General features: G+C 42.8%; 1 protein-coding gene and 1 non-coding gene across 2 annotated transcripts; one reads left to right on the plus strand and one right to left on the minus strand.

Moving 5' to 3' along the window:
• Positions 1-835: 835 nt before the first annotated feature.
• LOC129857609 (semaphorin-4A-like) lies at positions 836-26892 on the minus strand. The gene is made up of 14 exons (XM_055926046.1): positions 17924-26892; positions 14373-14533; positions 14205-14267; positions 13998-14096; positions 13719-13821; positions 13426-13545; positions 8784-8911; positions 4260-4441; positions 3932-4067; positions 2981-3170; positions 2691-2806; positions 2408-2571; positions 2083-2153; positions 836-1945 (listed from the first exon to the last, which is right to left on the minus strand). The coding sequence occupies exons 1-14, from the start codon at positions 18021-18023 to the stop codon at positions 1185-1187; spliced, it is 2394 nt and encodes a 797-aa protein (XP_055782021.1). The 5' UTR covers positions 18024-26892; the 3' UTR covers positions 836-1184.
• LOC129858718 (U7 small nuclear RNA) lies at positions 12885-12937 on the plus strand. Its single transcript, XR_008760072.1, has one exon. It is a non-coding gene; the product is annotated as a U7 small nuclear RNA (small nuclear RNA).
• Positions 26893-27003: the final 111 nt, after the last annotated feature.

Below are 27003 nucleotides of genomic sequence, written 5' to 3' on the forward strand. Positions count from 1 at the left end.
GTTGTTCTGGGATTGTTCTGGGATTGCACTTCTCGCACCAAAGTACATTCATCTCTAGGAGACAGAACGCGTCTCCTTCCTGAGCGGTATGACAGCTGCGTGGTCCCATGGTGTTTATACTTGTGTTTGTACAGATGAACGTGGTACCTTCAGGCGTTTGGAAATTGCTCCCAAGCATGAACCAGACTTGGAGGTCTACAATCTTTTTTCTGAGGACTTGGCTGATTTCTTTTGATTTTCCCATGATGTCAAGCAAAGAGGGACTGAGTTTGAAGGTAGGCCTTGAAATACATCCACAGGTACACCTCCAATTGACTCAAATGATGTCAATTAGCCTATCAGAAGCTTCTAAAGCCATGATGGAATTTTCCAAGCTGTTTAAAGGCACAGTCAACTTAGTGTATGTAAACTTCTGACCCACTAGAATTGTGATACAGTGAATTATAAGTGAAATCTGTCTGTAAACATTTGTTGGAAAAATGACTTGTGTCATGCACAAAGTAGATGTCCTAACCGACTTGCCAAAACTATAGTTTAACAAGAAATTTGTGGTGTGGTTAAAAAATTTGTTTTAATGACTTCAACCTAAGTGCATGTAAACTTTCGACTTCAACTGTACTTTTTCAAATGACCACCTGAGCTAGAATTGGAATCTTTAACTGTGCTAATGCAGATATTTTAAAAAAGCAGTAATGGAGAGCACTGCATAATACGATGGTGATCTTAGCAAATGAGGCATTTTTGGTAAGTACTTGGCCATTTGGTAAGTACCAGCCATCTTTATGCATGTCTACTATTATTTGGTGACAGCCAAAGGATATCAAAGATTCAGAAATGTAATTTCTCCTTTTTATTATAGTAGGCTTAGTAAAAGAGAATGAACATTCCTACAGAAATAAAGACACTTGTTCTGTAGCCTATAGAAAAAGATGTCAGCTGAGGAAATGTAGGATTACAAAAAATTTATTAATTTGAAATTAATAAACATTTGCATTATCTGTCTGTTTAAGTTGAAGACCAATAGGCTCCACATGTAAATAAACATACCCTTCACCCCCCAAACACATTTTTAATTTACTTATTTATAAATCTTCAACAATATCAAATCCACCTGATGTGATGTCATCAAATGCCTGTTGGAAAAAAATTGACTCTAGATGAAGATAGATATCTTCTGAGTCCATTCATTCTGCCTTCTTTATAGAGGGAGGTGAGACTTCCAGGGGGTCATTCTCTTCCTTGTATCCCCCGTCTGCAGTGTCCGAGGGGCCCAATTTATATCTGCCCTGCAGGTGCCACCCATAGAGCCCTCCTAGCACTAGCACACAAACACACACAGCCAGGAGAAATGATACTGCCACCAATTCACTATGGTAATTCTTGGCTGTTAAGGGTTCCTTGTGGTTGACAATGTCTTCTGGTTTCTCACTGCTGGACTGGGGGTCTGGGGTCATATCCTCTGGTTTCTCAGTACTGGAATTGGTGTCTGGAGTCTTATCCTCTAGATTCTCAGCCGTGGACTTTGTGTCTGGAGTCTTGTTGGTTGTGGTTACGTCTGTGGTGATGACTGGATCCTCCCCAAAGTTGATGAGGTCTAGCTTCTCAGTGTCGCTTGGAATCTCCGTCATGGTGGTCATCTGGTCTTTAGTCTCTGTGGTGGTGATCCGAATTTGAACGGCTGGAAAATCAATGGCCCTAGGAGAGACACTCTGTCTCACAGTGTAGATAGCTGCTGTCTCCTCATAACCCCTCTCCACAGAGATGCAGTGGTAGATTCCGAAGGTGTCAGGTGTGGCCATGAAGACCAGATTCTTATCTCTAGAGTGAAAGAAGAGGTGGTGGGGCAGAGCGCTGGCTTTGGCGGACTTCCAACTCAGGGTTGCCAGATTGGAGGATGTGGAACACTTCAACCTCACTACTTCATTTAGCTGTGCGTACACCTCCACTGCGGATACAATGTGAGCACAGACAAATTAGTGAGTTATACATACTATAGAGCACTCAATGCTTAAATATAATGGTTTATTACTGGCTTTATTACTTTATAATCCCAATACACTTGTGTCTAATTGTAGTGATCACCTGGCAGAGGTTTAGCTGTGAGGGAACCTTGACACTCCTTCATCACGTTGCCATGCTCCACATCCTGCCGTCTGACAGCAACAACACATACAAATGCAAAGATAGTGAGAGATGGAAAGGTAGGTGAGAGAGAGGGATGTCCATTAACATTGGTGCCCTGACTGTGTTCTCTTCATTGCACAAGCGCATGCATGTGTGCTAGGCTGAGATGTCATCGATTTTACAATTTTTTATTTAAAAAAAATAATTATGAATGGAAATGCCACAGGGAACCATCCGTATGTGGAGGCCAGTGATTAATCTAAAGATCTAAAGTTGGACTCACGCATTGGCTGGAATGGCAGACACACTGGCACAGTGTCCACTGGCAGGGTCCCAGCCACAGAGGGGGTCTCGTGCCAAAACACACTGGGCACAGCTCTTATAGGACGAGCACTGGGATACAGGCACCTGGGTCACCCCTTCAGAGGTCCCCACATAAAGCACACCCTGCGATAGGAGGAACAGGCATAAAAGGGCTTCAGTGGATCAAAGGCCACAGACAGTATACAGAGAGATGCCCATTGAAAACATACATTGACAAAAGTTAAGATTGAACAAATGTGTACCTTGGAGGTGGTGAGAAGTATGTTTTTCACCAGCTGTGGTTGTCTGAACACTTGGATCTCCTCTATGATGTGGGTATCCTTGTTCAACAGCACAGCTTTGTGGAGAAACCCAGACTCTGACCAAGAGAAGAGTGAAAGACAAAAGTTACAAACAAAAGAAAATGTGCTGTGACAAAATTAACTGCCATCAAATTTGGGATGGGAGTTGTATCACCACATGAGCAATCGGACAGAAGTGTACAGACCAAGATTGAAGAGCAATGTCCAGATTGAAAATAACTATGACACACCACTAAGCAGGAAGAGTATGGTGTAGTCCTGTCCATTGGCCGCTTTTGTCCGTAGTGCAGCAATCCGACTGTAGCGCTGGTCAGGGGAGTTGAGGACTGGTGCACTGCCTATCGGATGCACACTTCCACTGGCTAGGAAACTTTCTTTGACTGCCATTAGAGTGGTGTCTGAGGCATTGTTCAACCCACACTGTCAACAAAAAGGCCATAAACTCAGTCATTACAATTGCCACGAGGGGGAAACGGGGTAAAGAGGATTTGGTCATTAGGCTAATTGCACAAGTCCATAAATGAACAACTATATAAATCTATTATAGCCACTGCAAAAAAATAGGTAAACCATGAGAATGGATCCTTATAAAGGATATTGTTCTCAACACTGCCCATATACCCTAATCTAACCTGAGTATACAAACATTAAGAACACCTGCTCTTTCCATGACATAGACTGACCAGGTGAAAGCTATGATCCCTTATTGATGTAACTTGTAAAATCCACTTCAAATCAGTGTAGATGAAGGGGAGGAGAAAGGTTAAAGAACGATTTTAAAGCCTTGAGACAATTGTGATATGGATGGTGTATGTGTGCCATTCAGAGGGTGAATGGGCAAGACAAAGGATTTAAAGGCCTTTGAACGGGGCCTGGTAGTAGGTGCCAGGCACACCGGTTTGTGTCAAGAACTGCAACGCTGCTGGGTTTTTCACGCTCAACAGTTTCCCATGTGTATCAATAATGTTTCACCACTCAAAGGACATCCAGCCAACTTGAACCAACTTTGGAAAACACTGGAGCAAAGACGCTTTTCGAAACCTTGTAGAGTCCTTGCCGCAATGAATTGAGGCTGTTCTGAGGGCAAAAGTTGGGGGGTGCAACTCAATATTAGGAAGGTGTTCTTAATGTTTGGTAAACTCAGTGTATACTTATACAGTATAGGATTGGCCCATCCACACCTTGCCCAGGTTGCTACTTTTGTCCACGCGAGGACTCCATTGGTGGTTTTGGAATATCTTGTAATTCCCAGCAAACACATCTTTGATGTCCCCAAGCCGAAAGGCACACACAGCAGACTGCCCTGAAGCCACTGACCTGGGAGTGGAAGGGGAGAGAGGAGATATAGACAAAGGGTAGGAGGCCAGCAGGAAAGAGGGATGTGAAAGAGGAAAAACGATTTTGTGAGAAAGTTAAGCCAAATATTGGCACAATTGTTTGGTCATGTCATTAGACCTCCAGACATCTCATCTTACATATGCAGAAAGACTTTGGCATGCTCTCGCTCACCATTGGGATGTGAAGATACCATAGAAAATCATATCTTGTGTGGAGTAGCCCTCTGATGGAGCGAGGGTGAACACATCCTGGATGATATTGAAAGGCAGCTCTTTGGGAGGCCGGCAGAGAAGTTCGGCTTTAGCAAAGGAAGTCCAGCGTTTCTGCAGGATGCGCTCTCCCCCAATGTCATCCTGACACACCCACGGACAACATATTTGTTTAGTAATAATCATGACATGGTTCACTTTTTGGGGCACTCTGTTTTGAGTGTTCTGAATACACCTCTGGCCTTTTACAGTGCCTTCAGAAAATATCCACACACCTGGACTGTTTCCACATTTTGTTGTGTTACTGCCTCAATTTACTGCCACAATACCCCATAATATCAAAGTGGAATTACAGTGAGCTCCAAAATTATTGGGACATTGACACATTTTTTGTTGTTTTGTCTCTGTATTCCAGCACTTTCTATTTGAAATTATTCAATGACTGAGGTTAAAGTGCAGACTGTTAGATTTCATTTGAGGGTAATTCCACGTCAACTGTAGTAAATGTAGTATTTGGTCCCAAATTCATAGCACACAATGATTTCAATCAAGCTTGTGACTTTACAAACTTGTTGGATGCATTTGCTGTTTGTTTTGGTTATGTTTAAGATTATTTTGTGCCCAATGGAAATGGTAAATATTGTATTGTGCCATTTGAGTCACTTTTATTGTACATAAGAAAATAATGTTTCTAAACACTTCTACATTAATGTGGATGCTATCATGATTGCAGATAGCCCTGAATGAATAGTGTATATTGATTAGTGAGAAAGTTAGATGCACAAATATCATAACCCCAAGACATGCTAACTTCTCTATTTGTTGTCTTAAGGGGGAAGATGTCACAGGCTTTGGTTTTTTCCATTTATGTTTTGAGGTTGGACTTTAGCTCGTCAGCACATAGGGCGTACTGATTGGTGTCAACTCGTATGTTTTACACCTGTGCTGGCTTGTCCATTTTGTTACATGCTGACCAGACCGGACACATCGCGTGCGCGAGTGTCGCAAAATAAATTTAGAAATCCATGTTATTCAATTATTGCGCCAACGAGCGTATGCGATGCCAAGGGCTAAAATAGAAGTCGTTCCTATTTCTGACGCAGATCGCGCTGAAAGTCATCTCCTCATTGGTTTATAGAAGCAGGTACCCACGTGCTATCTCCTCATTGGTTATACCCACGTGGGTGATTGAAAGACGAACTTTGTTGCCGGTTGTCGTGGTAATACTATGAAAGTTTAGATGCGATCACCATATAAGTTCGAAGATGAAAAAGCCTGGAAGGAGGAGAGATGACTGGAAACGATTCGGTTGGCCGTTTTATGTGTGGATTAATTGTCGGAGTAGAGGTCCTTGTGCATTTCAGGTAAAATAACAACTCAATGGTTATATCACAGGACAAATGAGCTAGCAACAGCAAGCTAGCTAAATAGGACAAATTAACATTAGCTAGAAAGTGCAAGCTAGCTAGCTAAATTGCCATACATGTTTAATGCTTTTCGACCTGTCCTCAAATGAATGTAATTGGTTCAGAGTTTGTTTTGATATTTTAACCTGCATGTCGTGATCGCGTTTGGTGTGGAGGGCAAAATAAATTTATGCACGATGGCGCAGCCGGTTTGGGTTCCGTGTTAGTCGGAAGGTGTTTCAACTGAGCTGGCCCATGTGCTATTTAAGAGTGGCTGGCCCAGTACTCCAGTTGTCTTGATATCTGTCGAGGGTTAACACCTTTAGTTGCATTAGGGGAGGTTAGCATTTTTTGACATGTATGATATTTGTGCATCTAACTCTCACTCACCATTATTCATGATTCTGTACCCCACACATACAATTATCTGTTAGGTCCCTCAGTCGAGCACTGATTTTCAAACACAGATTCTACCACAAAGACCAGGGAGGTTTTCCAATGCCTCACAAAGAAGGGTACCTATTGGTACAGTTGAAGTTGGAAGTTTACATGCACCCACACAACATGATGTTGCCACCCCCGTGCTTCACGGTTGGGATGGTGTTCTTCGGCTTACAAGCCTCCCCCTTTTTCCTCCAAACATAACAATGGTCATTATGGCCAAACAGTTCTATTTTTGTTTCATCGGACCAGAGGACATTTCTCCAAAAAGTACGATCTTTGTCCCCATGTACAGTTGCAAACCGTATGTAACGGATGTGAAATAGCTAGCTAGTTAGCGGTGGTGCGCGCTAATAGCATTTCAATCGGTTACGTCACTCGCTTTGAGACCTTGAAGTAGTGGTTCCCCTTGCTCTGCAAGGGCCGCGGCTTTTGTGGAGCGATGGGTAACGATGCTTCGTAGGTGACTGTTGTTGATGTGTGCAGAGGGTCCCTGGTTCACGCCCGGGTCGAGGCGAGGGGACGCCATTAAGTTAAACTGTTACACGTAGTCTGGCTTTTTTTATGGCGGTTTTGGAGCAGTGGCTTCTTCCTTTCTGAGCGGCCTTTCAGGTTATATAGATACTTTTGTACCTGTTTCCTCCAGCATCTTCACAATGTCCTTCTCCTTCCTGAGCGGTATGACGGCTGCGTGGTCCCATGGTGTTTATACTTGTGTACTATTGTTTGTACAGATGAACGTGGTACCTTCAGGCGTTTTTGAAATTTCTCCCTAGGATGAACCAGACTTGTGGAGGTCTACAATTTATTTTCTGCGGTCTTGGCTGTTTCTTTTGATTTTCCGATTATGTCAACAACCAGAGGCACTGAGTTTGAAGGTAGGCCTTGAAATACATCCACAGGTACACCTCCAATTGACTCAAATGAAGTCAATTAGCCTATCAGAAGCTTCTAAAGCCATGGTGGAATTTTCTGGAATTTTCCAAGTTGTTTAAAGGCACAGTAAACTTCTGACCCACTGGAATTGTGATACTGTGAATTATAAGTGAAATAATCTGTATGTAAACAATCGTTGGAAAAATGACTTGTGTCATGCACAATGGAGATGTCCTAACCGATTTGCCAAAACTATAGTTTGTTTATAAGAAATTTGTGGAGTGGTTGAAAAACAAGTTTTAATGTCTCCAACCTAAGTGTATGTAAACTTCCTACTTCAACTGTAGATGGGTAAAAAAAATAAAAGAAGCAGACATTGAATATCCCTTTGAACATGGTGAAGTTATTAATGACACTTTGGATGGTGTATCAATACACACAGTCACTACAAAGACACATGCATCCTTCCTAACTCAGTTGTCGGAGAGGAAGGAAACCGCTCAGAGATTTCACCATAAGGCCAATGGTGACTGAGTTTAATGTCTGTGATAACTGAGGATGGATCAACAACTTTGCAGTTACTCCAATACTAACCTAAATGACAGAGTGAAAAGAAGGAAGCCTGTACAGAATACAAATATTCCAAAACATGCATCCTGTTTGGATTAAGGCACTAATGTAAAACTGCAAAAAATGTGGCAAAGAAATTATCTTTATGTCTTGAATACAGTAAGAGTTCGGTTTGGGGCAAATCCAACACAACATATCACTGAGTACCACTTCATATTTTCAAGAATGGTGGTGGCTGCATCATGTTATGGGTATGCTTGTCATTGGCAAGAATTAGGGCAATTTTTTGTTGGACAAAAATAAATGGAATAGAGCTAAGCACAGGCAACATCCTAGAGGAAAACCTGGTGCAGTCTGCATTCCAACACTGGGAGACAAATTCACCTCTCAGCAGGGCAATAACCTAAAACAGAAGCCCAAATATACACTGGAGTTGCTTACCAAGACGACATTGAATGTTCCCGAGTGGCCTGGGTACAGTTTTGACTTAAAATGACTGTCTAGCAATGATCAACAACCAACTTGACAGAGTTTGAAGAATTTAAAAAAAGAATAATGTGCAAATGTTGAAAAATCCAGGTATGCAAAGCTCTTAGAGACTTACCCAGAAAGATTCACAGCTGTAATCACTGCCAACGGTGATTCTAACACGTATTGACTTGGGTGTGAATACTTACGTAAATTAGATATTTCTGTATTTTATTTTCAATACATTTACAAAAATGTCTAAAAACATGTTTTCACTTTGTCATTATGGAGTATTGTGGGTAGATTGGTGAGAAAAAATATAATTTCAATCCATTTTGAATTCAGGCTGTAACACAACAAAATGTGGACTAAGTCAAGTTGTATGAATACTTTCTGAAGGCACTGTAAATACCATCCTGTCAGTAATCACAGAGGAAGCAGTCACATTTCTGCCTTGTGAAAAAGAGAAGTTGCATCTCAAGAGGGTTCTCATATCCTTCTGAGTAAATCTGTGCATAGGAGAATGGGGAGGGACACTGGCCTACCATTCTACCAGACTTAGGGGGCAATTCCTACTCAATTCAAGTAAGGAATTTAATTTCAATTAATTCATTGGAGAAGTTAACATGTTATATTCAATGAGCATTTGTTTCCCATTTCATTAACTGGGTTAATGTTAATTTCTCCTATATTAAATGGAATCGAAGCCCCATCCTGTTACTTACCTTGCAGACCTGAGCTACCCGCGCTACTTTGAACTCATCCAGGAAGCTGTACTCATTTCCAACTTCACTGAAGAAGAAGTACACCTTCCCCTCGCTGGTGTCAGATGCGGAACTGACGAAAGTGGGCTCTGAAATAAAGGAAATTACACAAACATATATTCAAGCACAGACAGGTAATACACAACATGGTATGTGGACACCCCTTTGAATTAGTGGATTTGGCTATTTCAGCCACACCGGTTGCTGACAGGTGTGTAAAATTGAGCACACAGCCATGCAATCTCCATAGAAAAACATTGGCAGTAGAATGGCCCATACTGAAGAGCGCAGTGACTTTCAAAGTGGCACTGTCATAGGATGCCAACAAGTCAGTTTGTCTAATTTCTGCCTTGCTAAGCCTGCCCAGGTCAGTGCTGTTATTGTGAAGTGGACACGTTTAGGAGCAACAACGGCTCAGCCACAAAGTGGTAGGCCACATAAGCTCACAGAAAGGGAGTGCTGAAGCGCGTTGCGCGTACAAATCGCCTGCCCTCGTTTGCAACACTCACCACCGAGTTCCAAACTGCCTATGGAAGCAACATCAGCAAAATAACTGTTCGTTGGGAGCTTCATGAAATGGGTTTCAATGGCCCAGAAGCCGCAATACCAAGCATTGGCTGGAGTGGTGTATATCTTGCCGCCATTGGACTGGAGCAGTGGAAACGCGTTCTGTGGAGTGATGGATCACTCCAGAGAACCATCTGGCAGTCCATCTGGCAGTCCAAAGGACGGATCTGGGTTTGGCGGATGCCAGGAAAACGTTGCCTGCACAAATGAATAGTGCCAAATGTAAAGTTTGATGGATGAGGAATAATTGACTGGGGCTGTTTTTCATGGCTTGGGCCCCTTTCTGTGCACATTTCTGTGCTTCTAACTTTGTGGCAACAGTTGGGGGAAGGCCCTTTTTTTGTTTCAGAATGACAATGCCCATGTGCACAAAACAAGTTTTTTTCTAGATCGGTGTGGAAGAACTTGACTGCCCTGCACAGAGCCCTGACCTCAACCCTATCGAACACCTTTGGGATGAATTGGAACGCTGACTGCAAACGAGGCCTAATCTCCCAATATCAGTGTCCGACCTCACTAATGCTCGTGGCTGAATGGAAGCAAGTTCCTGCAGCGCTGTTCCAACATCTAGTGGAAAGCCTTCCCAGAAGCATGAAGGCTGTTCTAGCAGCAAAGGGAGGACCACCTCCAGATTAACGCCAATGATTTTCGAATGAGATGTTCAAAGAGCAGGTCTTCACTTATTTTTGGATATGTAGTGTAACTATTTTCTTGCCAATTCAACAGTTGCAAAATCAGTGAATGTAGAAGAGTTCAAATAACAATCAAAGTTTGACATGTTGATATATTTAGTCATTTTTAATACACAATAAAATGTGAACAATTGGATTTGTTGTGTGCAGAATAGGGAGAACAACAGGGTATCCAGCACAGAGCACTGGGGGACACCAGTTGCTTATGTTCTGTTACTTGAGCTGAAGCGAACACAAAGGTGTATGTTGAATTTGTATGGAGCTCGCCAACTTGTAGTCCTAAAAATTGGAAATAAGTTACCTCTGGTATTTTTGGCCAATCCTATGGGGGAAATTAATGGGGAAAGAATGGGGTTTTGGGATAAACATAAAAATTAGGTCTGAGGTTAACACACGCTTAGGAGATCTTATAAGTTTTGTTCTATGAGATAATATCAGTCAGTTAACATGACCTTCATGAATTATGAAGACTATGTGCTTGTTTTGAATACATAACTGATTCAAAATTCACAAAAACTTTACATAATCTTCATCAGCTAATCTTATAAAACAAAACATGTAAGATCTCCTAAACCTGTGTTTAACCCCATGAAAAAAATACTACAATACTTACTATAGAAATCTATAGTAAACTATAATATTCTGTAGAATACTATAGTACACACTGTAGTATCCCATGATCGTCTAGTGTTTACTATAGAATGTTGTAGTATACTGTCGAATAATATAGTAAATACTACAGTAGTATCCGGAAAAACACTACACTTTAACTATAGTAAATACTACAGTATTAATTTTGCCTATCTCCATTCCCTTCCCCCATATCCTGTTTTGTGCCACCCATAAGTAAGAAACCAACAGGCCTCGCGAGTGGCGCAGTGTGCTAGCTGTGCCACTAGAGATTCTGGGTTCGAGTCCAGGCTCTGTTGCAGCTGGCCGCGACCAGGAGACCCAGCGTCATCCGGATTAGCTAATCCTGTGGCGGGCCGGGCGCAGTGCACGCTGACACGGTCGCCAGGTGCACTGTGTTTCCTCCGACACATTGGTGCGGCTGGCTTCCGGGTTAAGTGGGCATTGTGTTTTGGAGGACGCGCGGCTCTCGACCTTCGCCTCTCCCGAGTCCGTACGCGATGAGACAAGACTAACTACCAATTGGATACCACGAAAATGGGGTGGGTAAAAATATATATAAATCGAAATTTAAAAAATAAAGATGCCAAGTATAGACTATAAACTCAGCAAAAAAAGAAACATCCCTTTTTCAGGACCCTGTCTTTCAAAGGTAATTCGTAAAAATCCAAATAACTTCACAGATCTTCATTATAAAAGGTTTAAACACTGCTTGTTCAATGAACCATAAACAATTAATGAACATGCACCGGTGGAGCGGTCGTTAAGACACTAACAACTTACAGACAGTAGGCAATTAAGGTCACAGTTATGAAAATGTAGGACACTAAAGAGGCCTTTCTACTGACTGAAAAAGACCAAAAGAAAGATGCCCAGGGTCCCTGCTCATCTGCATGAACGTGCCTTAGGCATGCTGCAAGGAGGCATGAAGACTGCAGATGTGGCCAGGGCAATAAATTGCAACGTCTGTACTGTGAGACGCCTAAGACAGCGCCACAGGGAGACAGGACGGACAGCTGATCGTCCTCGCAGTGGCAGGCCACGTGTAACAACACCTGCATAGGATCGGTACATCCGAACATCACACCTGCGGTACAGGTACAGGATGGTAACAACAACTGCCCGAGTTACACCAGGAACGCATAATCCCTCCGTCAGTGCTCAGACTGTCCGCAATAGGCTGAGAGAGGCTGGACTGAGGGCTTGTAGGCCTGTTGTAAGGTAGGTCCTCACCAGACATCACCGGCAACAACGTCGCCTATGGGCACAAACACACTGTCGCTGGACCAGACAGGACTAGCAAAAAGTGCTCTTCACTGACGAGTTGCGGTTTTGTCTCACCAGGGGTGATGGTCGGATTCGCGTTTATCGCAGAAGGAATGAGCGTTACACCGAGGCCTGTACTCAGAAGCGGGATCGATTTGGAGGTGGAGGGTCCATCATGGTCTGGGGTGGTGTGTCACAACATCATTGGACTGAGCTTGTTGTCATTGCAGGCAATCTCAACGCTGTGCGTTACAGGGAAGACATCCTCCTCCCTCATGTGGTACCCTTCCTGCAGGCTCATCCTGACATGACTCTCCAGCATAACAATGCCACCAGCCATACTGCTCATTCTGTTCGATATTTCCTGCAAGACAGGAATGTCAGTGTTCTGCCATGGCCAGCGAAGAGCCCGGATCTCAATCCCATTGAGCAAGTCTGGGACCTGTTGGATCGGAGGGTTAGGGCTAGTGCAATTCCCCCCCAGAAATGTCCGGGAACTTGCAGGTGCCTTGGTGGAAGAGTGGGGTAACATCTCACAGCAAGAACTGGCAAATCTGGTGCAGTCCATGAGGAGGAGATGCACTGCAGTACTTAATGCAGCTGGTGGCCACACCAGATACTGACTGTTACTTTTGATTTTGATCCCCCCTTTCATGGACACATTATTCCATTTCTGTTAGTCACATGTCTGTGGAACTTGTTCAGTTTATGTCTCAGTTGTTGAATCTTTTTATGTTCATACAAATATTTACACATGTTAAGTTTGCTGAAAATAAACACAGTTGACAGTGAGAGAACGTTTCTTTCTTTGCTGAGTTTATATTGTGTTCCCTACAGGTTATAGAAAAGAGCAGAAGCTCTGAACTATCTGTTTAGACCACAGTCCTACCTACCAACAGGTTATGGAAAATGTGCTCTTTTAGTATTTCTCCAGTAGGTTTCCTCAAGGAGAAAGCCCGCACTTCTATGTCAAAGATAAAACTAAAACACAGTAATGTCTGCAAAAACACTACAGTAAATTCTATAGTATACTACATTCTGCAAAAACAGTATAGTAAATTCAACAGTATACTACAATCTGCAAAAACACTACATTAATCACTATAGTATATACTACAGTTTTATTTTATTACAGAATTATACTATAGTTAACTTTAAATACTACAATATTCACTGTAGTGTGTTTGCTGACTACTACAGTATACTACAGTGAATACTACATTTAAGTCCGCAAAAACACTACAGTGAATACTATAATGTGTACATATACCATAGTATACGATATAATTTTTTAATGTGGGATATCACAGACCTTATCTTCAGCGTTTATCCAAAAACCCTCTAAAACCCCCATTCATTTTCCATAGGCTTGGCCAACAAGCAATGACGGAGTAAGTGCCAAAAAAACTGTCATTACTATTGCGCTGTATTTGTTGAAGACCACTCACCATTCAAGATCACTGAGGTATCCTGGCTAACATCTGGGCGACCATCTTTACTGAGATGGCGGGAGACCATTGGTGTATTACCCAGGAAGTCATTTGTAGTGGCTGTGAAAAGCTCACCATCTATATATAGAAAAACATGTTCAAAATTGAGGAATCCGTGTGACAAGAACAAAATACAAAGTAGAGCATTTATTTGGAAGTGTTGGTGTCTTCTTGGCAATTATCATGTGGCATCGTCACCAAGGCAGTCCACTAATTCAGCTACAATTGGCTCTCCACATTATCAATCTCACCAACAGAGATGGCTGTGCTTCTTTGATATGGGTTGAACGGGCAGCAACCTTTTCCGTTATTGTACTTCCTGGGGACTTTGGCCATGGTGAGAGTGTCTGTGTCCTGAGAGAATGAGAGAGAAAGGAACAGACACATTGAGAAAGGGGGAGAGGGGAGGAATTATAGGACCATAAGTGGGAAAAAGAGAGAAGGGTCATAGGTTTCATTATCATATAAATACTCTGTCTATTCAAATATGACGTGAAGGAGAAGATCAAAAGGATTTAGGAGAGTCTAACCATATAGGTATCATGAGGGTTGTATGCAAATGTTCCACAGGCATACAAGTGGGTGGCATTGATGGGTTGCAGCACTCGCACAAAGTTGGGACAGTCTGTCTGAGGAAAATAAGTACATAGGCATATATCAAAGAGGTGAGAGTGGTTCTCATGGTTTCTTGTGAAGGCAAGTGTGTGCATTTAAGTGCATGATGACTCAATGAATACCGTTTTTTTCTTGCCCTTGGTGGTACACGTCTGAAGAATATCTGGAGGGGGCTTCCATTCCATCTATAGGAGAAAGACAGAGAGAATATTTGTAAGACTGTAGGAACCTTTTATAAACTTATCTCCGATGAAATAAGATAGCTCCCTCTTCCTCTCGAATGTGCCTACCTTAGTCTTCATGGTTATGACATCAGGCTGGCTGACATCCAATGAGAGCACAGCATCTTGTGCCCCTACAAACAGAGTGGAGCCGTCGTCACTTAGCAACAGTGTGGTGGTGTTTTTAATGTCTGGTTGGCTGAATAAGGGAAGAGGTCTCTCTGAGCTTTCTGAAAGGAAAGGCAAATAAAAATGGAATGATTATGATGTATGTTTATTGTGTGGACCACCAGTTAACACCGGACCATGGGTATTGATACATTCTTCGTAAATTGTGTTTGATACCCTTCCATTTATTCAATAAGCCTTTCCTTCAAACCCCCCCAACCAGCTAAAAAGTTACAATGGGGTTTCATAATGTAGCAGCTAGTGCTCACTTTTAGACTGTGAGAGTTAGCTCATATTCTCATCTCTTTTTACCACAACTATTGTAAAACGGCATACGTACTGTGTGTATATATATATATATATGTATCCAAACAAAAACTATGTGGTCTCACTTTTCAACATGTAGCACTGTGCACAGTTTAATTTTAGATTTTGAGTGGCTTGGCCTTTGAATCTATCATCTTGACATCTCTGATTGTGGTCATTGACTTTCTTGTAAAACTGTATGCAAGCAAATGAGTCACAAAGAGCAAAAAAAAAGTGTAAAAATACTGTACTGTGGTTGACGACTGTGTGATCACGCTCTCCGTAGCCGACGTGAGTAAGACCTTTAAACAGGTCAACATACACAAGGCCGCAGGTCCAGACAGATTACCAGGACGTGTTCTCCGGGCATGTGCTGACCAACTGGAAGGTGTCTTCACTGACATTTTCAACATGTCCCTGATTAAGTCTGTAATACCAACATGTTTCAAGCAGACCACCATAGTCCCTGTGCCCAAGAACACAAAGGCAACCTGCCTAAATGACTACAGACCCGTAGCACTCACGTCCGTAGCCATTAAGTGTTTTGAAAGGTTGGTAATGGCTCACATCAACACCATTATCCCAGAAACCCTAGACCCACTCCAATTTGCATACCGCCCAAACAGATCTACAGATGATGCAATCTCTATTGCACTCCACACTGCCCTTACCCACTTGGACAAAAGGAACACTTATGTGAGAATGCTATTCATTGACTACAGCTCAGCGTTCAACACCATAGTACCCTCAAAGCTCATCACTAAGCTAAGGATCCTGGGACTAAACACCTCCCTCTGCATCTGGATCCTGGACTTCCTGACGGGCCGCCACCAGGTGGTGAGGGTAGGTAGCAACACATCTGCCACGCTGATCCTCAACACTGGAGCACCACAGGGGTGCGTGCTCAGTCCCCTCCTATACTCCCTGTTCACCCACAACTGCATGGCCAGGCACGACTCCAACACCATCATTAAGTTTGCAGATCACACAACAGTGGTAGGCCTGATCACAGACAACGATGAGACAGCGTATAGGGAGGAGGTCAGAGACCTGGCCGTGTGGTGCCAGAATAACAACCTATCCCTCAACGTAACCAAGACTAAGAGATGATTGTGGACTACAGGAAAAGGAGGACCGAGCACGCCCCCATTCTCATCGATGGGGCTGTAGTGTAGCCGGTTGAGTTCCTCGGTGTCCACATCAACAACAAACTAGAATGGTCCAAACACACCAAGACAGTCGTGAAGAGGGCACGACAAAGCCTATTCCCCCTCAGGAAACTAAAAAGATTTGGCATGGGTCCTGAGATCCTCAAAAGGTTCTAGAGCTGCAACATCGAGAGCATCCTGACTGGTTGCATCACTGCCTGGTACGGCAATTGCTCGGCCTCTGACCGCAAGGCACTACAGAGGGTAGTGCGTACGGCCCAGTACATCACTGTGGCTAAGCTGCCTGCCATCCAGGACCTCTATAGCAGGCGGTGTCAAAGGAAGGCCCTAAAAATTGTCAAAGACCCCAGCCACCCCTGTCATAGACTGTTCTCTCTACTACCGCATAGCAAGCGGTACCGGAGTGCCAAGTCTAGGACAAAAAGGCTTCTCCACAGTTTTTACCCCCAAGCCATAAGACTCCTGAACATCTAATCAAATGGCTACCCAGACTATTTGCATTATGTACATACTACCTCAATTGGGCCGACCAACCAGTGCTCCTGCACATTGGCTAACCGGGCTATCTGCATTGTGTCCCCCAACCCACAACCCGCCAACCCCTTTTTTACACTACTGTTACTCTCTGTTCATCATATATGCATAGTCACTTTAACCATATCTACATGTACATACTACCTCAATCAGCCTGACTAACCGGTGTCTGTATGTAGCCTCGCTACTGTATAAAGCCTTTCTTTTTACTGTTGTTTTATTTCTTTACTTACCTATTGTTCACCTAACACCTTTTTTGCACTATCGGTTAAAGCCTGTAAGTAAGCATTTCACTGTAAGGTCTGCACCTGTTGTATTCGGCGCACGTGACAAATAAACTTTGATTTGGAGAAATAGGGGATATAATTGACCATTGTTTTGATTGGGTAACAGCTTGAGGGGAAAAGTAAATGAAGTATGAAAAAAATACAATATTGGATGCCCCATGTAGCATAAACCAACCACAACTGTCACCTGACCTAAACATGTATTATCAGGCAGTCTGTGCTTACAGTCTATTTAAGTGTGTCTTTCCATACAGTCTGTCTGTGGCCTTTGTCACTAGTTCCCAAACTGTGGGGTGCAGGCGGGGTGTCCAGCTTTCAGCTTACTCTTGAAAGTTGTAATAGTAGAATGCACAAGGTGACATTTCGAAATTGGGTAATACATCATTTGTTTTCCTCGTCATGTCGGTCATTGCATACCTTAGAGAGCTATTTATAACTTGTCAGAAATGTCCAGGTCAACTAGCCCATGTCAGCTCAAGTGTTTTAGCTAGGTTTTTTAGCCCAGAGATTGTTGGAACATTTGCGTCACTCAAATGTCACATGAATACACATTAGACATGGCAAAACATATGGAATTGCAAGAAAATTTGCTTTAAAACTGCAACATTTTCTCTTCACCCCATGACAAAAGGGTTAAAATTGCAGGAAATAAGCTTTAAACCTGCTAAATATTCTCTCCGCCAACAAAAGAGGTGTGTGTCATGAACAGCTTGTGTCAAGAACAGTGCTTGTGCCCATAGAAATAGACTTAGTACAGGGGGGGCGAGGGATGTTCCCCAATGCTGGAAGGGGGGCCTGAGTGAAAAGGTTTGGGAACCCCTGGCCTAGGTTATGTGCCTTGGTGTCTATTGAGCCATCGTGTTTCATGCCACTGTGGTTTCTTAGGAATTACAGGAAGAGGCACAAACGGAAACTCAAGTGACGTGCATACAGCCACAAGCTATGCGTAGTTGTAGCATGTCTCAGCAGTTCAACATGAGAATGTGTTTTTTCATATTATATCCTGACAAATTATATATTTTCATGAAATAAACTTGAAATAATATCTGACTTTCCTGAATGCTGCATCTTTGCAAGATTCACACACACATGCAAATACATAAAAACCCAGTAAATGGACATGAAAAAACAATAATGAATCAAATGTTCTACTAACCGAGGGGGAAGGAGATCCGTGGAGGCTCCAACCCTAGTGAAGGGGTCAGGAGAAGCCCCAGTAGAGCAGAGAGACGCCAGGCCAGCCTCCCATATGCCATGATGGGGGTGCTCCTTACAACAGGACCGGCTGGAATACCTGGATGGAGATTGAGGCGGAGGATGTGGAAGGATCTGTTGTTGAAGAGGACTTCCTCATATGAGCACAGTGTGTATATTAAATGCGTGTGAGTCTGGCTGTGCTGAGAGCTTTGTTACGCACTTGTGAAAAAGGTGTTGCAATGCTGTGGCCTGCATCGTCTGACTTCCTCTCGTCATCACCATAACACGAAGAGTGCCTTTTGCGCCCCTTTGATATTTTAAGTAGAAATTGTGCACCAATATTGACTTTTAAAAGACTGTTATAATAAATAAAGTGCCCTGTTAATATAGACAATATGGAGAATTCAATAAATCAGATTTTTAATATGAATGAAGACTTGCAACCTCTGATTTTAACCCACTAACTCCAAAATTTCTCCAAGTTTTCACCATCATCGTAAAGCCATAGTTATTTTGTTGCTTTGACAAAGTCATTTCTGAATATTATTATTAATTTCCTGTGATTAGAGATTAATTTACCTGTGTCCCTCATTTTAAGGTCAAACCTGTTACATGAAACTAACTCTCAATGTAACATGGTAACATTATTCTGTTTTAAATATATATACTTTTTTTTAAACTTTGAACATTTAACCTAGTCGATTTCCGTAGCCCCGTGGTAATCAAATTAGCATAATATCCCATAGGGTCCAACTGCGACTTCATCTCTCAGAGCAGTCATCCCTCAGGGTCTATGCTGCCACCTACTGATATGTCATCTCTCAGAGCAGTCATCCCTCAGGGTCTATGCTGCCACCTACTGATATGTCATCTCTCAGAGCAGTCATCCCTCAGGGTCTATGCTGCCACCTACTGATATGTCATCTCTCAGAGCAGTCATCCCTCAGGGTCTATGCTGCCACCTACTGATATGTCATCTCTCAGAGCAGTCATCCCTCAGGGTCTATGCTGCCACCTACTGATATGTCATCTCTCAGAGCAGTCATCCCTCAGGGTCTATGCTGCCACCTACTGATATGTCATCTCTCAGAGCAGTCATCCCTCAGGGTCTATGCTGCCACCTACTGATATGTCATCTCTCAGAGCAGTCATCCCTCAGGGTCTATGCTGCCACCTACTGATATGTCATCTCTCAGAGCAGTCATCCCTCAGGGTCTATGCTGCCACCTACTGATATGTCATCTCTCAGAGCAGTCATCCCTCAAGGTCTATGCTGCCACCTACTGATATGTCATCTCTCAGAGCAGTCATCCCTCAGGGTCTATGCTGCCACCTACTGATATGTCATCTCTCAGAGCAGTCATCCCTCAGGGTCTATGCTGCCACCTACTGATATGTCATCTCTCAGAGCAGTCATCCCTCAGGGTCTATGCTGCCACCTACTGATATGTCATCTCTCAGAGCAGTCATCCCTCAGGGTCTATGCTGCCACCTACTGATATGTCATCTCTCAGAGCAGTCATCCCTCAGGGTCTATGCTGCCACCTACTTATATGTCATCTCTCAGTGCAGTCATCCCTCAGGGTCTATGCTGCCACCTACTGATATGTCATCTCTCAGTGCAGTCATCCCTCAGGGTCTATGCTGCCACCTACTGATATGTCATCTCTCAGTGCAGTGCACCTCTTAGGAAAAGTAGGGGTGTCGAAAGGAGTGGGCGTTTTTCGAAATGAACCATAATAGAAGTGGGGCTTTCGAAAAGAGTCTTACATGCTGACCACACCGGCCGCATTATGTGCAGGAGCGTTGTAAAATAAATCATTCAATCATTTAATCCAAACTGCTCACGGGCTTGGTTCTACTTTTGACACACTGCAAGTCCCACCTCTCCCATCTCCCTCATTGGTTTTTGGGAGCATATACCCACGTGGGTGAATGAAAGAAGAACTGAGGTCCACACTTCAGTCCAGTTGGTGGTGGTAATGCACCTTAAAGTTGGTTGCCAACCGACATATAACACAAAGAAGAAGAAGTCTGAAGGAGGCGAGATTACTAGAAACTAACTAGGTTTCCCCTTTTGTCTGTGGATTAATTGTCGGAGTAGAGAACAGACGATTTGTGTGACTCAAAATGGGTCAAAATTCTACAAAGATCCAGAAAAAAGGACCTTGTGCATTTCAGGTAAAATAACAACCTAATGTTTATATCCCAGGACAAATTAGCTAGCAACAGCAGGCTAGCTAGCTAAATGTCCATGAATGTTTAATGTGTTTCGACCTGTCCACAAATTAATAGTTGGTTCAGAGTTCTATTGATATTTCAACCTGCTTGTCCTGATCGCGTCAGGTGTGGATGGACAAAATCAACATTCGTGCGATTGCCCGGTCTAGTCAGCATGTTAACACTAGAAGTGATGGAATTCCATAACTACTAGAACCACCATGACTTGATATTTAAATTACTATTATTATTTCAAAAATGCAATAATAAATAATACATTGTAAAATTAATGCAGTTTTTATTTTAAGGTAGCTAACGTTAGCTAGCATTTACAAAAAAGTTACCGTTACATACATGGCTACTGGTAGGTAACGTTCAAAGACACAGTGAAGACATTTTATTTTTGCATAACTGAAATTCCTTACTGTCATCTGTGCAGACTTTGACTAAAATTCGATAACCCAAACGACATCTTGAGTGGCACCTTTCGAAATCCCCACTTCTCCTTATATGATTCCTTTCGAAACATCCACTTCTTTCGAAACCCCCAATTTTCCTGAGATGCACTGCACTGAGAGATGACATATCAGTACGTGGAAGCATACTGTAGAGACCCTGAGGGATGACTGCTCTGAGAGATGATATTGCAGCTGGACCACTCTCTCAAAATCTGTCAACTTATGCTAGAGAACAGTTTTTTTTCTGTCGCTTTGGATGCGTCTCAATTCATCGCAACTGCCATTTGCACTTCCGCAACTGCGGTGAAGGGTGACAGGGCTAGAGCAGTGTGACAGGCCATGAAACATCGGTCTTCACACAAAATTGTCTGTAGTGTCTGAATGGTTTGGCCTACTATGACCCCTCTATGGAAAGATGAGATTCTCACGGTGGTGTTCTCCACTTTGCTCTACGACCCCCACAGGCATCTTGGGACTCTTCTGAAGTCGGTACAGCTGATCTGCCACCATCTATCTGTAGCGTCCAAACAGTTTGGGCTACACACTAATATAACCCCTATGTGGAACGGTGAGAGTCTCACGAACACATTTTGCTCCAGGACACCCATAGGCCTCACAAGACTCATCTGAAAGTCCCCCGGTACCAGTTCAAAAATTAATAGAAGTACAGTATGTACAGTGCATTTGGAAAGTATTCAGACCCCTTGACTTTTTCAACATTTTATGTTACAGCCTTATTCTAAAATGTATTAAATAGATGTTTTTCCTCATCAATCTACACACAATACCCCATAAACTGTTTTTTTAGAAATTGTAGCTAATTGATTCTAAACAAAAAACAGATACCTTATTTCAGTGTTCAGATCCTTTGCTTTGAGACTAAATTTAACTCAGGTGCATCCTGTTTCCATTGACTATACTTGAGATGTTTCTACAATCTGATTAGAGTCCCCCATGTAAAAAGCTATTGATTGGACATCATTTGGAAAGGCACACACCTGTCTATATAAGGTTCCACAGTTGACAGTGCATGTCAGAGCAAAAACCAACCCATGAGGTCGAAGGAATTGTCCGTAGAGCTCCGAGAGACGATTTTGTGGAGACACAGATCTGGGGAAGGGTACCAAAACATTTCTGCAGCATTGAAAGGTCCCCAAGAACACAGTAGCCTCCATCATTCTTAAGTTAGGAACCACCAAGACTCTTCATAGAGCTGGCGTCCCAATCAAACTGAGGAATTGGGGGAGAAGGGCCTTGGATAGGGAGGTGACCAAGAACCCTCTGACATTGCTCCAGAGTTCCTCTGTCGAAATGGGAGAACCTTCTAGAAGGACAACCATCTCTGCAGCCCTCCATCAGTCAGGTCTTTATGGTAGAGTGGCCAGACGGAAGCCACTCCTCAGCAAAAAGGCACATGACAGCCTGCTTGGAGTTTGCCAAAAGGCACCTAAAGGACTCTCAGACTATGAGAAACAAATTGGTCTGATGAAACCAAGGTTGAACTCTTTGGCCTGAATGCCAAGCGTCACGTCTGGAGGAAACCTGGCACCATCCCTACAATGAGGCATGGTGGTGGCAGCATCATGCTGTGGGAATATTTTTCAGCGGCAGGGCAAGAGACTCGTCAATATTGAGGAAAAGATGACTAGTCTCATAGAGATCCTTGATGAAAACATCCAGAGTGCTCAGGACCTCAGTACTGAGTATAGGGTCTGAAAATATAAAATAAGTTGTTTATTCTTTTTTTGGGATACTTCAAGGGGTCTTAAAATTAAAAAAAATCAAATATCTAAAGGATCCTTGGTATGACCTTCTTTAAACAATTCCATATATTAGCTTAGTAAGTCAGGATGCTCTCAATGGTGCAGCTATAGAACTTTGAGCATCTGGGGACCCATGCCAAATCTTTTCAGTCTCCAGAGGGGAAAAAGGTGTTGTCGTGCCCTCTTCATGACTGTCTTGGTGTGTTTGGACCATGATAGTTTGTTGGTGATGTGGACACCAAGAAACTTGAAACACTCGACCCGCTCCACTATAGCCTAGTTGATGTTAATGGGGGTCTGTTCGGCCCGCCTTTAACTGTCTACCGACGTGAGTGCTACGGCGCGGTAATTTAGGCAGGTTACCTTCGCTTCCTTGAGCACAGGGACAATGGTGGTCTGCTTGAAACATGTAGGTATAACAGACTCAGTCAGGGAGAGGTTGTAAATGTCAGTGAAGACACTTGCCAGTTGGTCTGCGCATGCTTTGAGTACACGTCCTGGTAATCCATCTGGCCCTGTGGCTTTGTAAATGTGAGCAAGACCTGTTTAAAGGTCTTGCTCACATTGGCTACCAAGAGGGTTACCACACAGTCATCCAGAACAGCTGGTGCTCTCGTGCATGCTTCAGTGTTGCTTGCCTCGAAGCAAGCATAAAAGGCATTTAGCTCGTCAGGTAGGCTCGCATCACTGTGCAGCTTGCGTCTGGGTTTACCTTTGTAGTCCGTAATAGTTTTCAAACCCTGCCACGTCCAATTAGTGTCAGAGCCGGTGTAGTAGGATTCAATCTTAATCCTGTATTGACGCTTTGCTTGTTTGATGGTTCATCTGAGAGCATAGCGGGATTTCTTATAAGCGTCCGGATTAGTGTGCCACTCCTTGAAAGTGGCTGCTCTAGCCTTTAGTTTGATGGGGATGTTGCCTGTAATCCATGGCTTCTGGTTGGGATATGTACGTACGGTCACTGTGGGGACGATGTCGTCAATGCACTTATTGATGAAGCCGATGACTGAGGTGGTATACTTCTCAATGCCATTGGATGAATCCCGGAACATTTTCCAGTCTATGCTAGCAAAACAGTCCTGTAGCGTAGCATCCTTGTCTTCTGACCACTTCCGTATTGATCGAGTGACTGCTACTTCCTGCTTTAGTTTTTGCTTGTAAGCAGGAATCAGGAGGATAGAATTATGGTCAGATTTGCCAAATGGAGGGCGGCTGGAGAGCTTTGTAAGCTTCTCTGTGTGTGGAGTAAAGGTGGTCTAGAGTTTTTCTCCTCTGGTTCCACATTTGACATGCTGGTAAAAATGTGGTAAAACTGATTTAAGGTTGCTTGCATTAAAGTCCCCGCCACTAGGAGGGCCACTTTTGTGTGAGCATTTTCTTGTTTGCTTATGGCCTTATAGAGTTGGTTGAGTGCGGTCTTAGTGCCAGCATCGGTCTGTGGTGGTAAATAGATGGCTACGAATAATATAGATAACTCTCTTGGTAGAAAGTGTGGTCTACAGCTAATCATGAGGTACTCTACCTCAGGCGAGCAATACCTCAAGACTTCTTTAATATTAGATATCGCGCACCAGCTGTTATTGACAAAAAGACATCACTCCCACCCCTCGTCTTACCATATGTAGCTTCTCTGTTCTGCCGGTGCATGGAAAATCCCGCCAGCTCTATCTTATCCGTGTCGCCGTTCAGGCACGACTCGGTGAAACTTAAGAGATTACAGTTCTTAATGTTGTGTTGGTAGGATAATCATAATCGTAGGTCATCAATTTTATTTTCCAATGATTGCATGTTAGCAAGTAGAATGGATGGCAGTGTGAGTTTATTCGCTCGCCTACAGATTCTCAGAAGGCAGCCCGATCTGTGTCCTCTTTTCCTCTGTCTTTTCTTCACGCAAATGATGGGCATTTGGTGCCTGTTCCCGGGAGAGCAGTGTATCCTTCTCGTCGGACTCGTTAAAGGAAAAAGCTTCTTCCAGTTTGTGGTCAGTAATCGCTGTTCTGATGTCCAGAAGTTATTTTTGGTCATAAGAGATGGTAGCAGCAACATTATGTACAAATAAATAAAGAAAAAAAGTTAAAAACAATGCAGAAAAACTAACAAAATAGCACAATTGGTTAGGAGCATGTAAAATGTCAGCCATCCTCTTCGGAGCCATCTTAATATGGCTGCAGTCCCGATATCGGGACCAATATGACAACAGCCAGTCCAAGTGCAGGGCGCAAATTCAAAAAACAGAAATCTCATAATTAAAATTCCTCAAACATACATGTGTCTTATATCATTTTAAATGTAATCTTGTTGTTAATCCCACCAAAGTGTCCGATTTCAAATAGACTTTTCAGCGAAAGCACTACAAACGATTATGTTAAGTCACCACAAAACCAAAAATAATCACAGCCATTTTCCCAGCTAAATATAGCTTCACAAAAACCAGAATAGAGATAAAATGAATCACTAACCTTCGATTATTTTCATCAGATGACACTCATAGGACTTCATGTTACACAATACATGCATGTTTTGTTTGATTAAATTCATATTTATATCAAAAAATCTGAGTTTACATTGAGGCTACAAGATTCACTAAATGCAAAAACATCAAGTGACTTTGTATAGCCCATCGTTTCAACATGAATACTCATCATAAATATAGATGATAATACAAGTGATACACATTGAATTATAGATATAGCTCTCCTTAATGCAACCGTAATGTCAGATTTCAAAAAAACTTTACGGAAAAATAATTGCACGCTATGATCTGAGACGGCGCTCAAAGTAGCATACCACAGCTGCAAAGATAGTGTCACTATAAACAATAAAATACATGATAAATATTCCATTACCTTTGTTGATTATGATCAGAAAGCACACCAGGAATCCCAGGTCCACAATAAATGTTTGTTTTGTTCGAAAAAATCTGTTATTTATGTCCAAATACCTTCTTTTGTTAGTGCGTCTGGTTAACATATCCAAACGCTAATTCTGGTCAGCGTTATATCGGACAAAAACTTCAAAATGTGATATTACCGGTCGAAGAAACATTTCAAACTAAATTCTGAATCAATCATTAGGATGTTTTTAACATATAGCTTCAATAAAGTTCCAACCGGAGTATTCCTTCTTGTCTGCGTGAGCAATGGAACGTCAGTGCCTTGCATGAGGAAAATGCATGATCAGCGCATGGCTGCTTGATGGACACCTGACTGATTCTGCTCTCATTCTCTTCCACAACATCATAGAAGTCTCATTGGAATTTCTATTGATTGCGGACATCTAGTGGAACCCCTAGGCAGTGCAACATCAGTCATAACTCAATTGGATTTCTTAAAGGACTCTGGTGAATACAGACAAGCTCAGATTTCTGACTTCCTGTTTTGATTTCAACTCAGGATTTTGCCTGTCAATATGAGTTCTGTTAATCTCACAGACATAATTCAAACAGTTTTAGAAACTTTGGAGTGGTTTCTATCCAATACTACTAATAATATGCAAATATTAGGAACTATGACTGAGGAGCAGGCCGTTTGAAATAGGCACCTTTCATCCAAGCTACTCAATACTGCCCCAGCAGCCATAAAAAGTTAACATGTGCTCTTTATGACGTTTTTTTGACCAAGTTACACAAATGACCCACTTGTGGTTACTGTCTTCGTCATTGGGAAGTAGGAGGGGGTACGGAGGACGGGTGGAGTAGGCAGAGACGTGTGTAATATTCATATGTGTAAACATACTGAATTATAATTGGATGCAGTTTACCGCCACTGTGCTATGATTGGTTAAGGCCACCCAGATGGTTAGGTCATGGACAGTTGATCATGGTTTGAGATACATGAACATGCTAGCTAGTAAAGAGCTACGTTAAGAAATATCCTGTAGTACTGCATTTTATTATTTTGTACAAAGCGTGCAAGGCAAGACATGGTGTCAGAGTAAAAGGTCTTACAAGATGGATTTTTCTGGAATTCCTTCACCTCGAATGGACTGGGAGTCTACAAACTTACCCGATGCATGGCGTAAGTACAAACAGCATGTGGAGCTACTGTTCACGGGTCCTCTGAAGGACAAAGGAGAAGAGGAAAAGTGTAGCTACCTGCTCCTCTGGATCGGTGAAAAAGGGAGAGATATCTACAACACATGTACACTGATCGTTTTGAAGCATATGTTGTGCTGAAGACCAATACGATTTTCGCTAGGTACAAATTCCATGAGAAAGTACAAGGAGCTAGCGAGTCTTTTGAACAGTTTGTGACAGAGCTGCGTCTGCTTGTGAAAGACTGTGATTATACAAACAAGGATGAGATGGTCAGGGACTGTATTGTATTTGGAAACACTCACCGAGAGTGAGAGAGAAACTTTTGAATGTTGGGTCTGAGCTAACGCTGGACAAAGCTATCGACATAGCCAGATCTCACGAGCTAGCACTGGCTCAGATGAAAACCATTTCACGAGCACATCACGTGAACAAGCAGTGCACGCAGTCAGGCAGACATCAAAGCACACCTCCGGTGCACAGAGAGCGCGTAGAACGGAGAGAGACATAACTCCAAAACAGAGCGACACAGACTCAAAACGCCCCAAAACATGTGGATTTTGTG

Source organism: Salvelinus fontinalis, chromosome 6, assembly GCF_029448725.1.
Source record: "Salvelinus fontinalis isolate EN_2023a chromosome 6, ASM2944872v1, whole genome shotgun sequence".
NCBI classification, from domain to species: domain Eukaryota; kingdom Metazoa; phylum Chordata; class Actinopteri; order Salmoniformes; family Salmonidae; genus Salvelinus; species Salvelinus fontinalis.

What these genes read in the sequence shown, in the direction of transcription:
- LOC129857609 (XM_055926046.1), bottom strand. Translation starts at nt 18,023, where the DNA reads ATGGCATATGGGAGGCTGGCCTGGCGTCTCTCTGCTCTACTGGGGCTT. An exon ending in CCAAGGGCAAGAAAAAAACG is followed by an intron (nt 14,097 to 14,204) that starts GTATTCATTGAG and finishes TATTTTCCTCAG; the next exon opens with ACAGACTGTCCCAACTTTGT. An exon ending in AAAGTAGCAACCTGGGCAAG is followed by an intron (nt 3,171 to 3,931) that starts GTGTGGATGGGC and finishes TTTTGTTGACAG; the next exon opens with TGTGGGTTGAACAATGCCTC.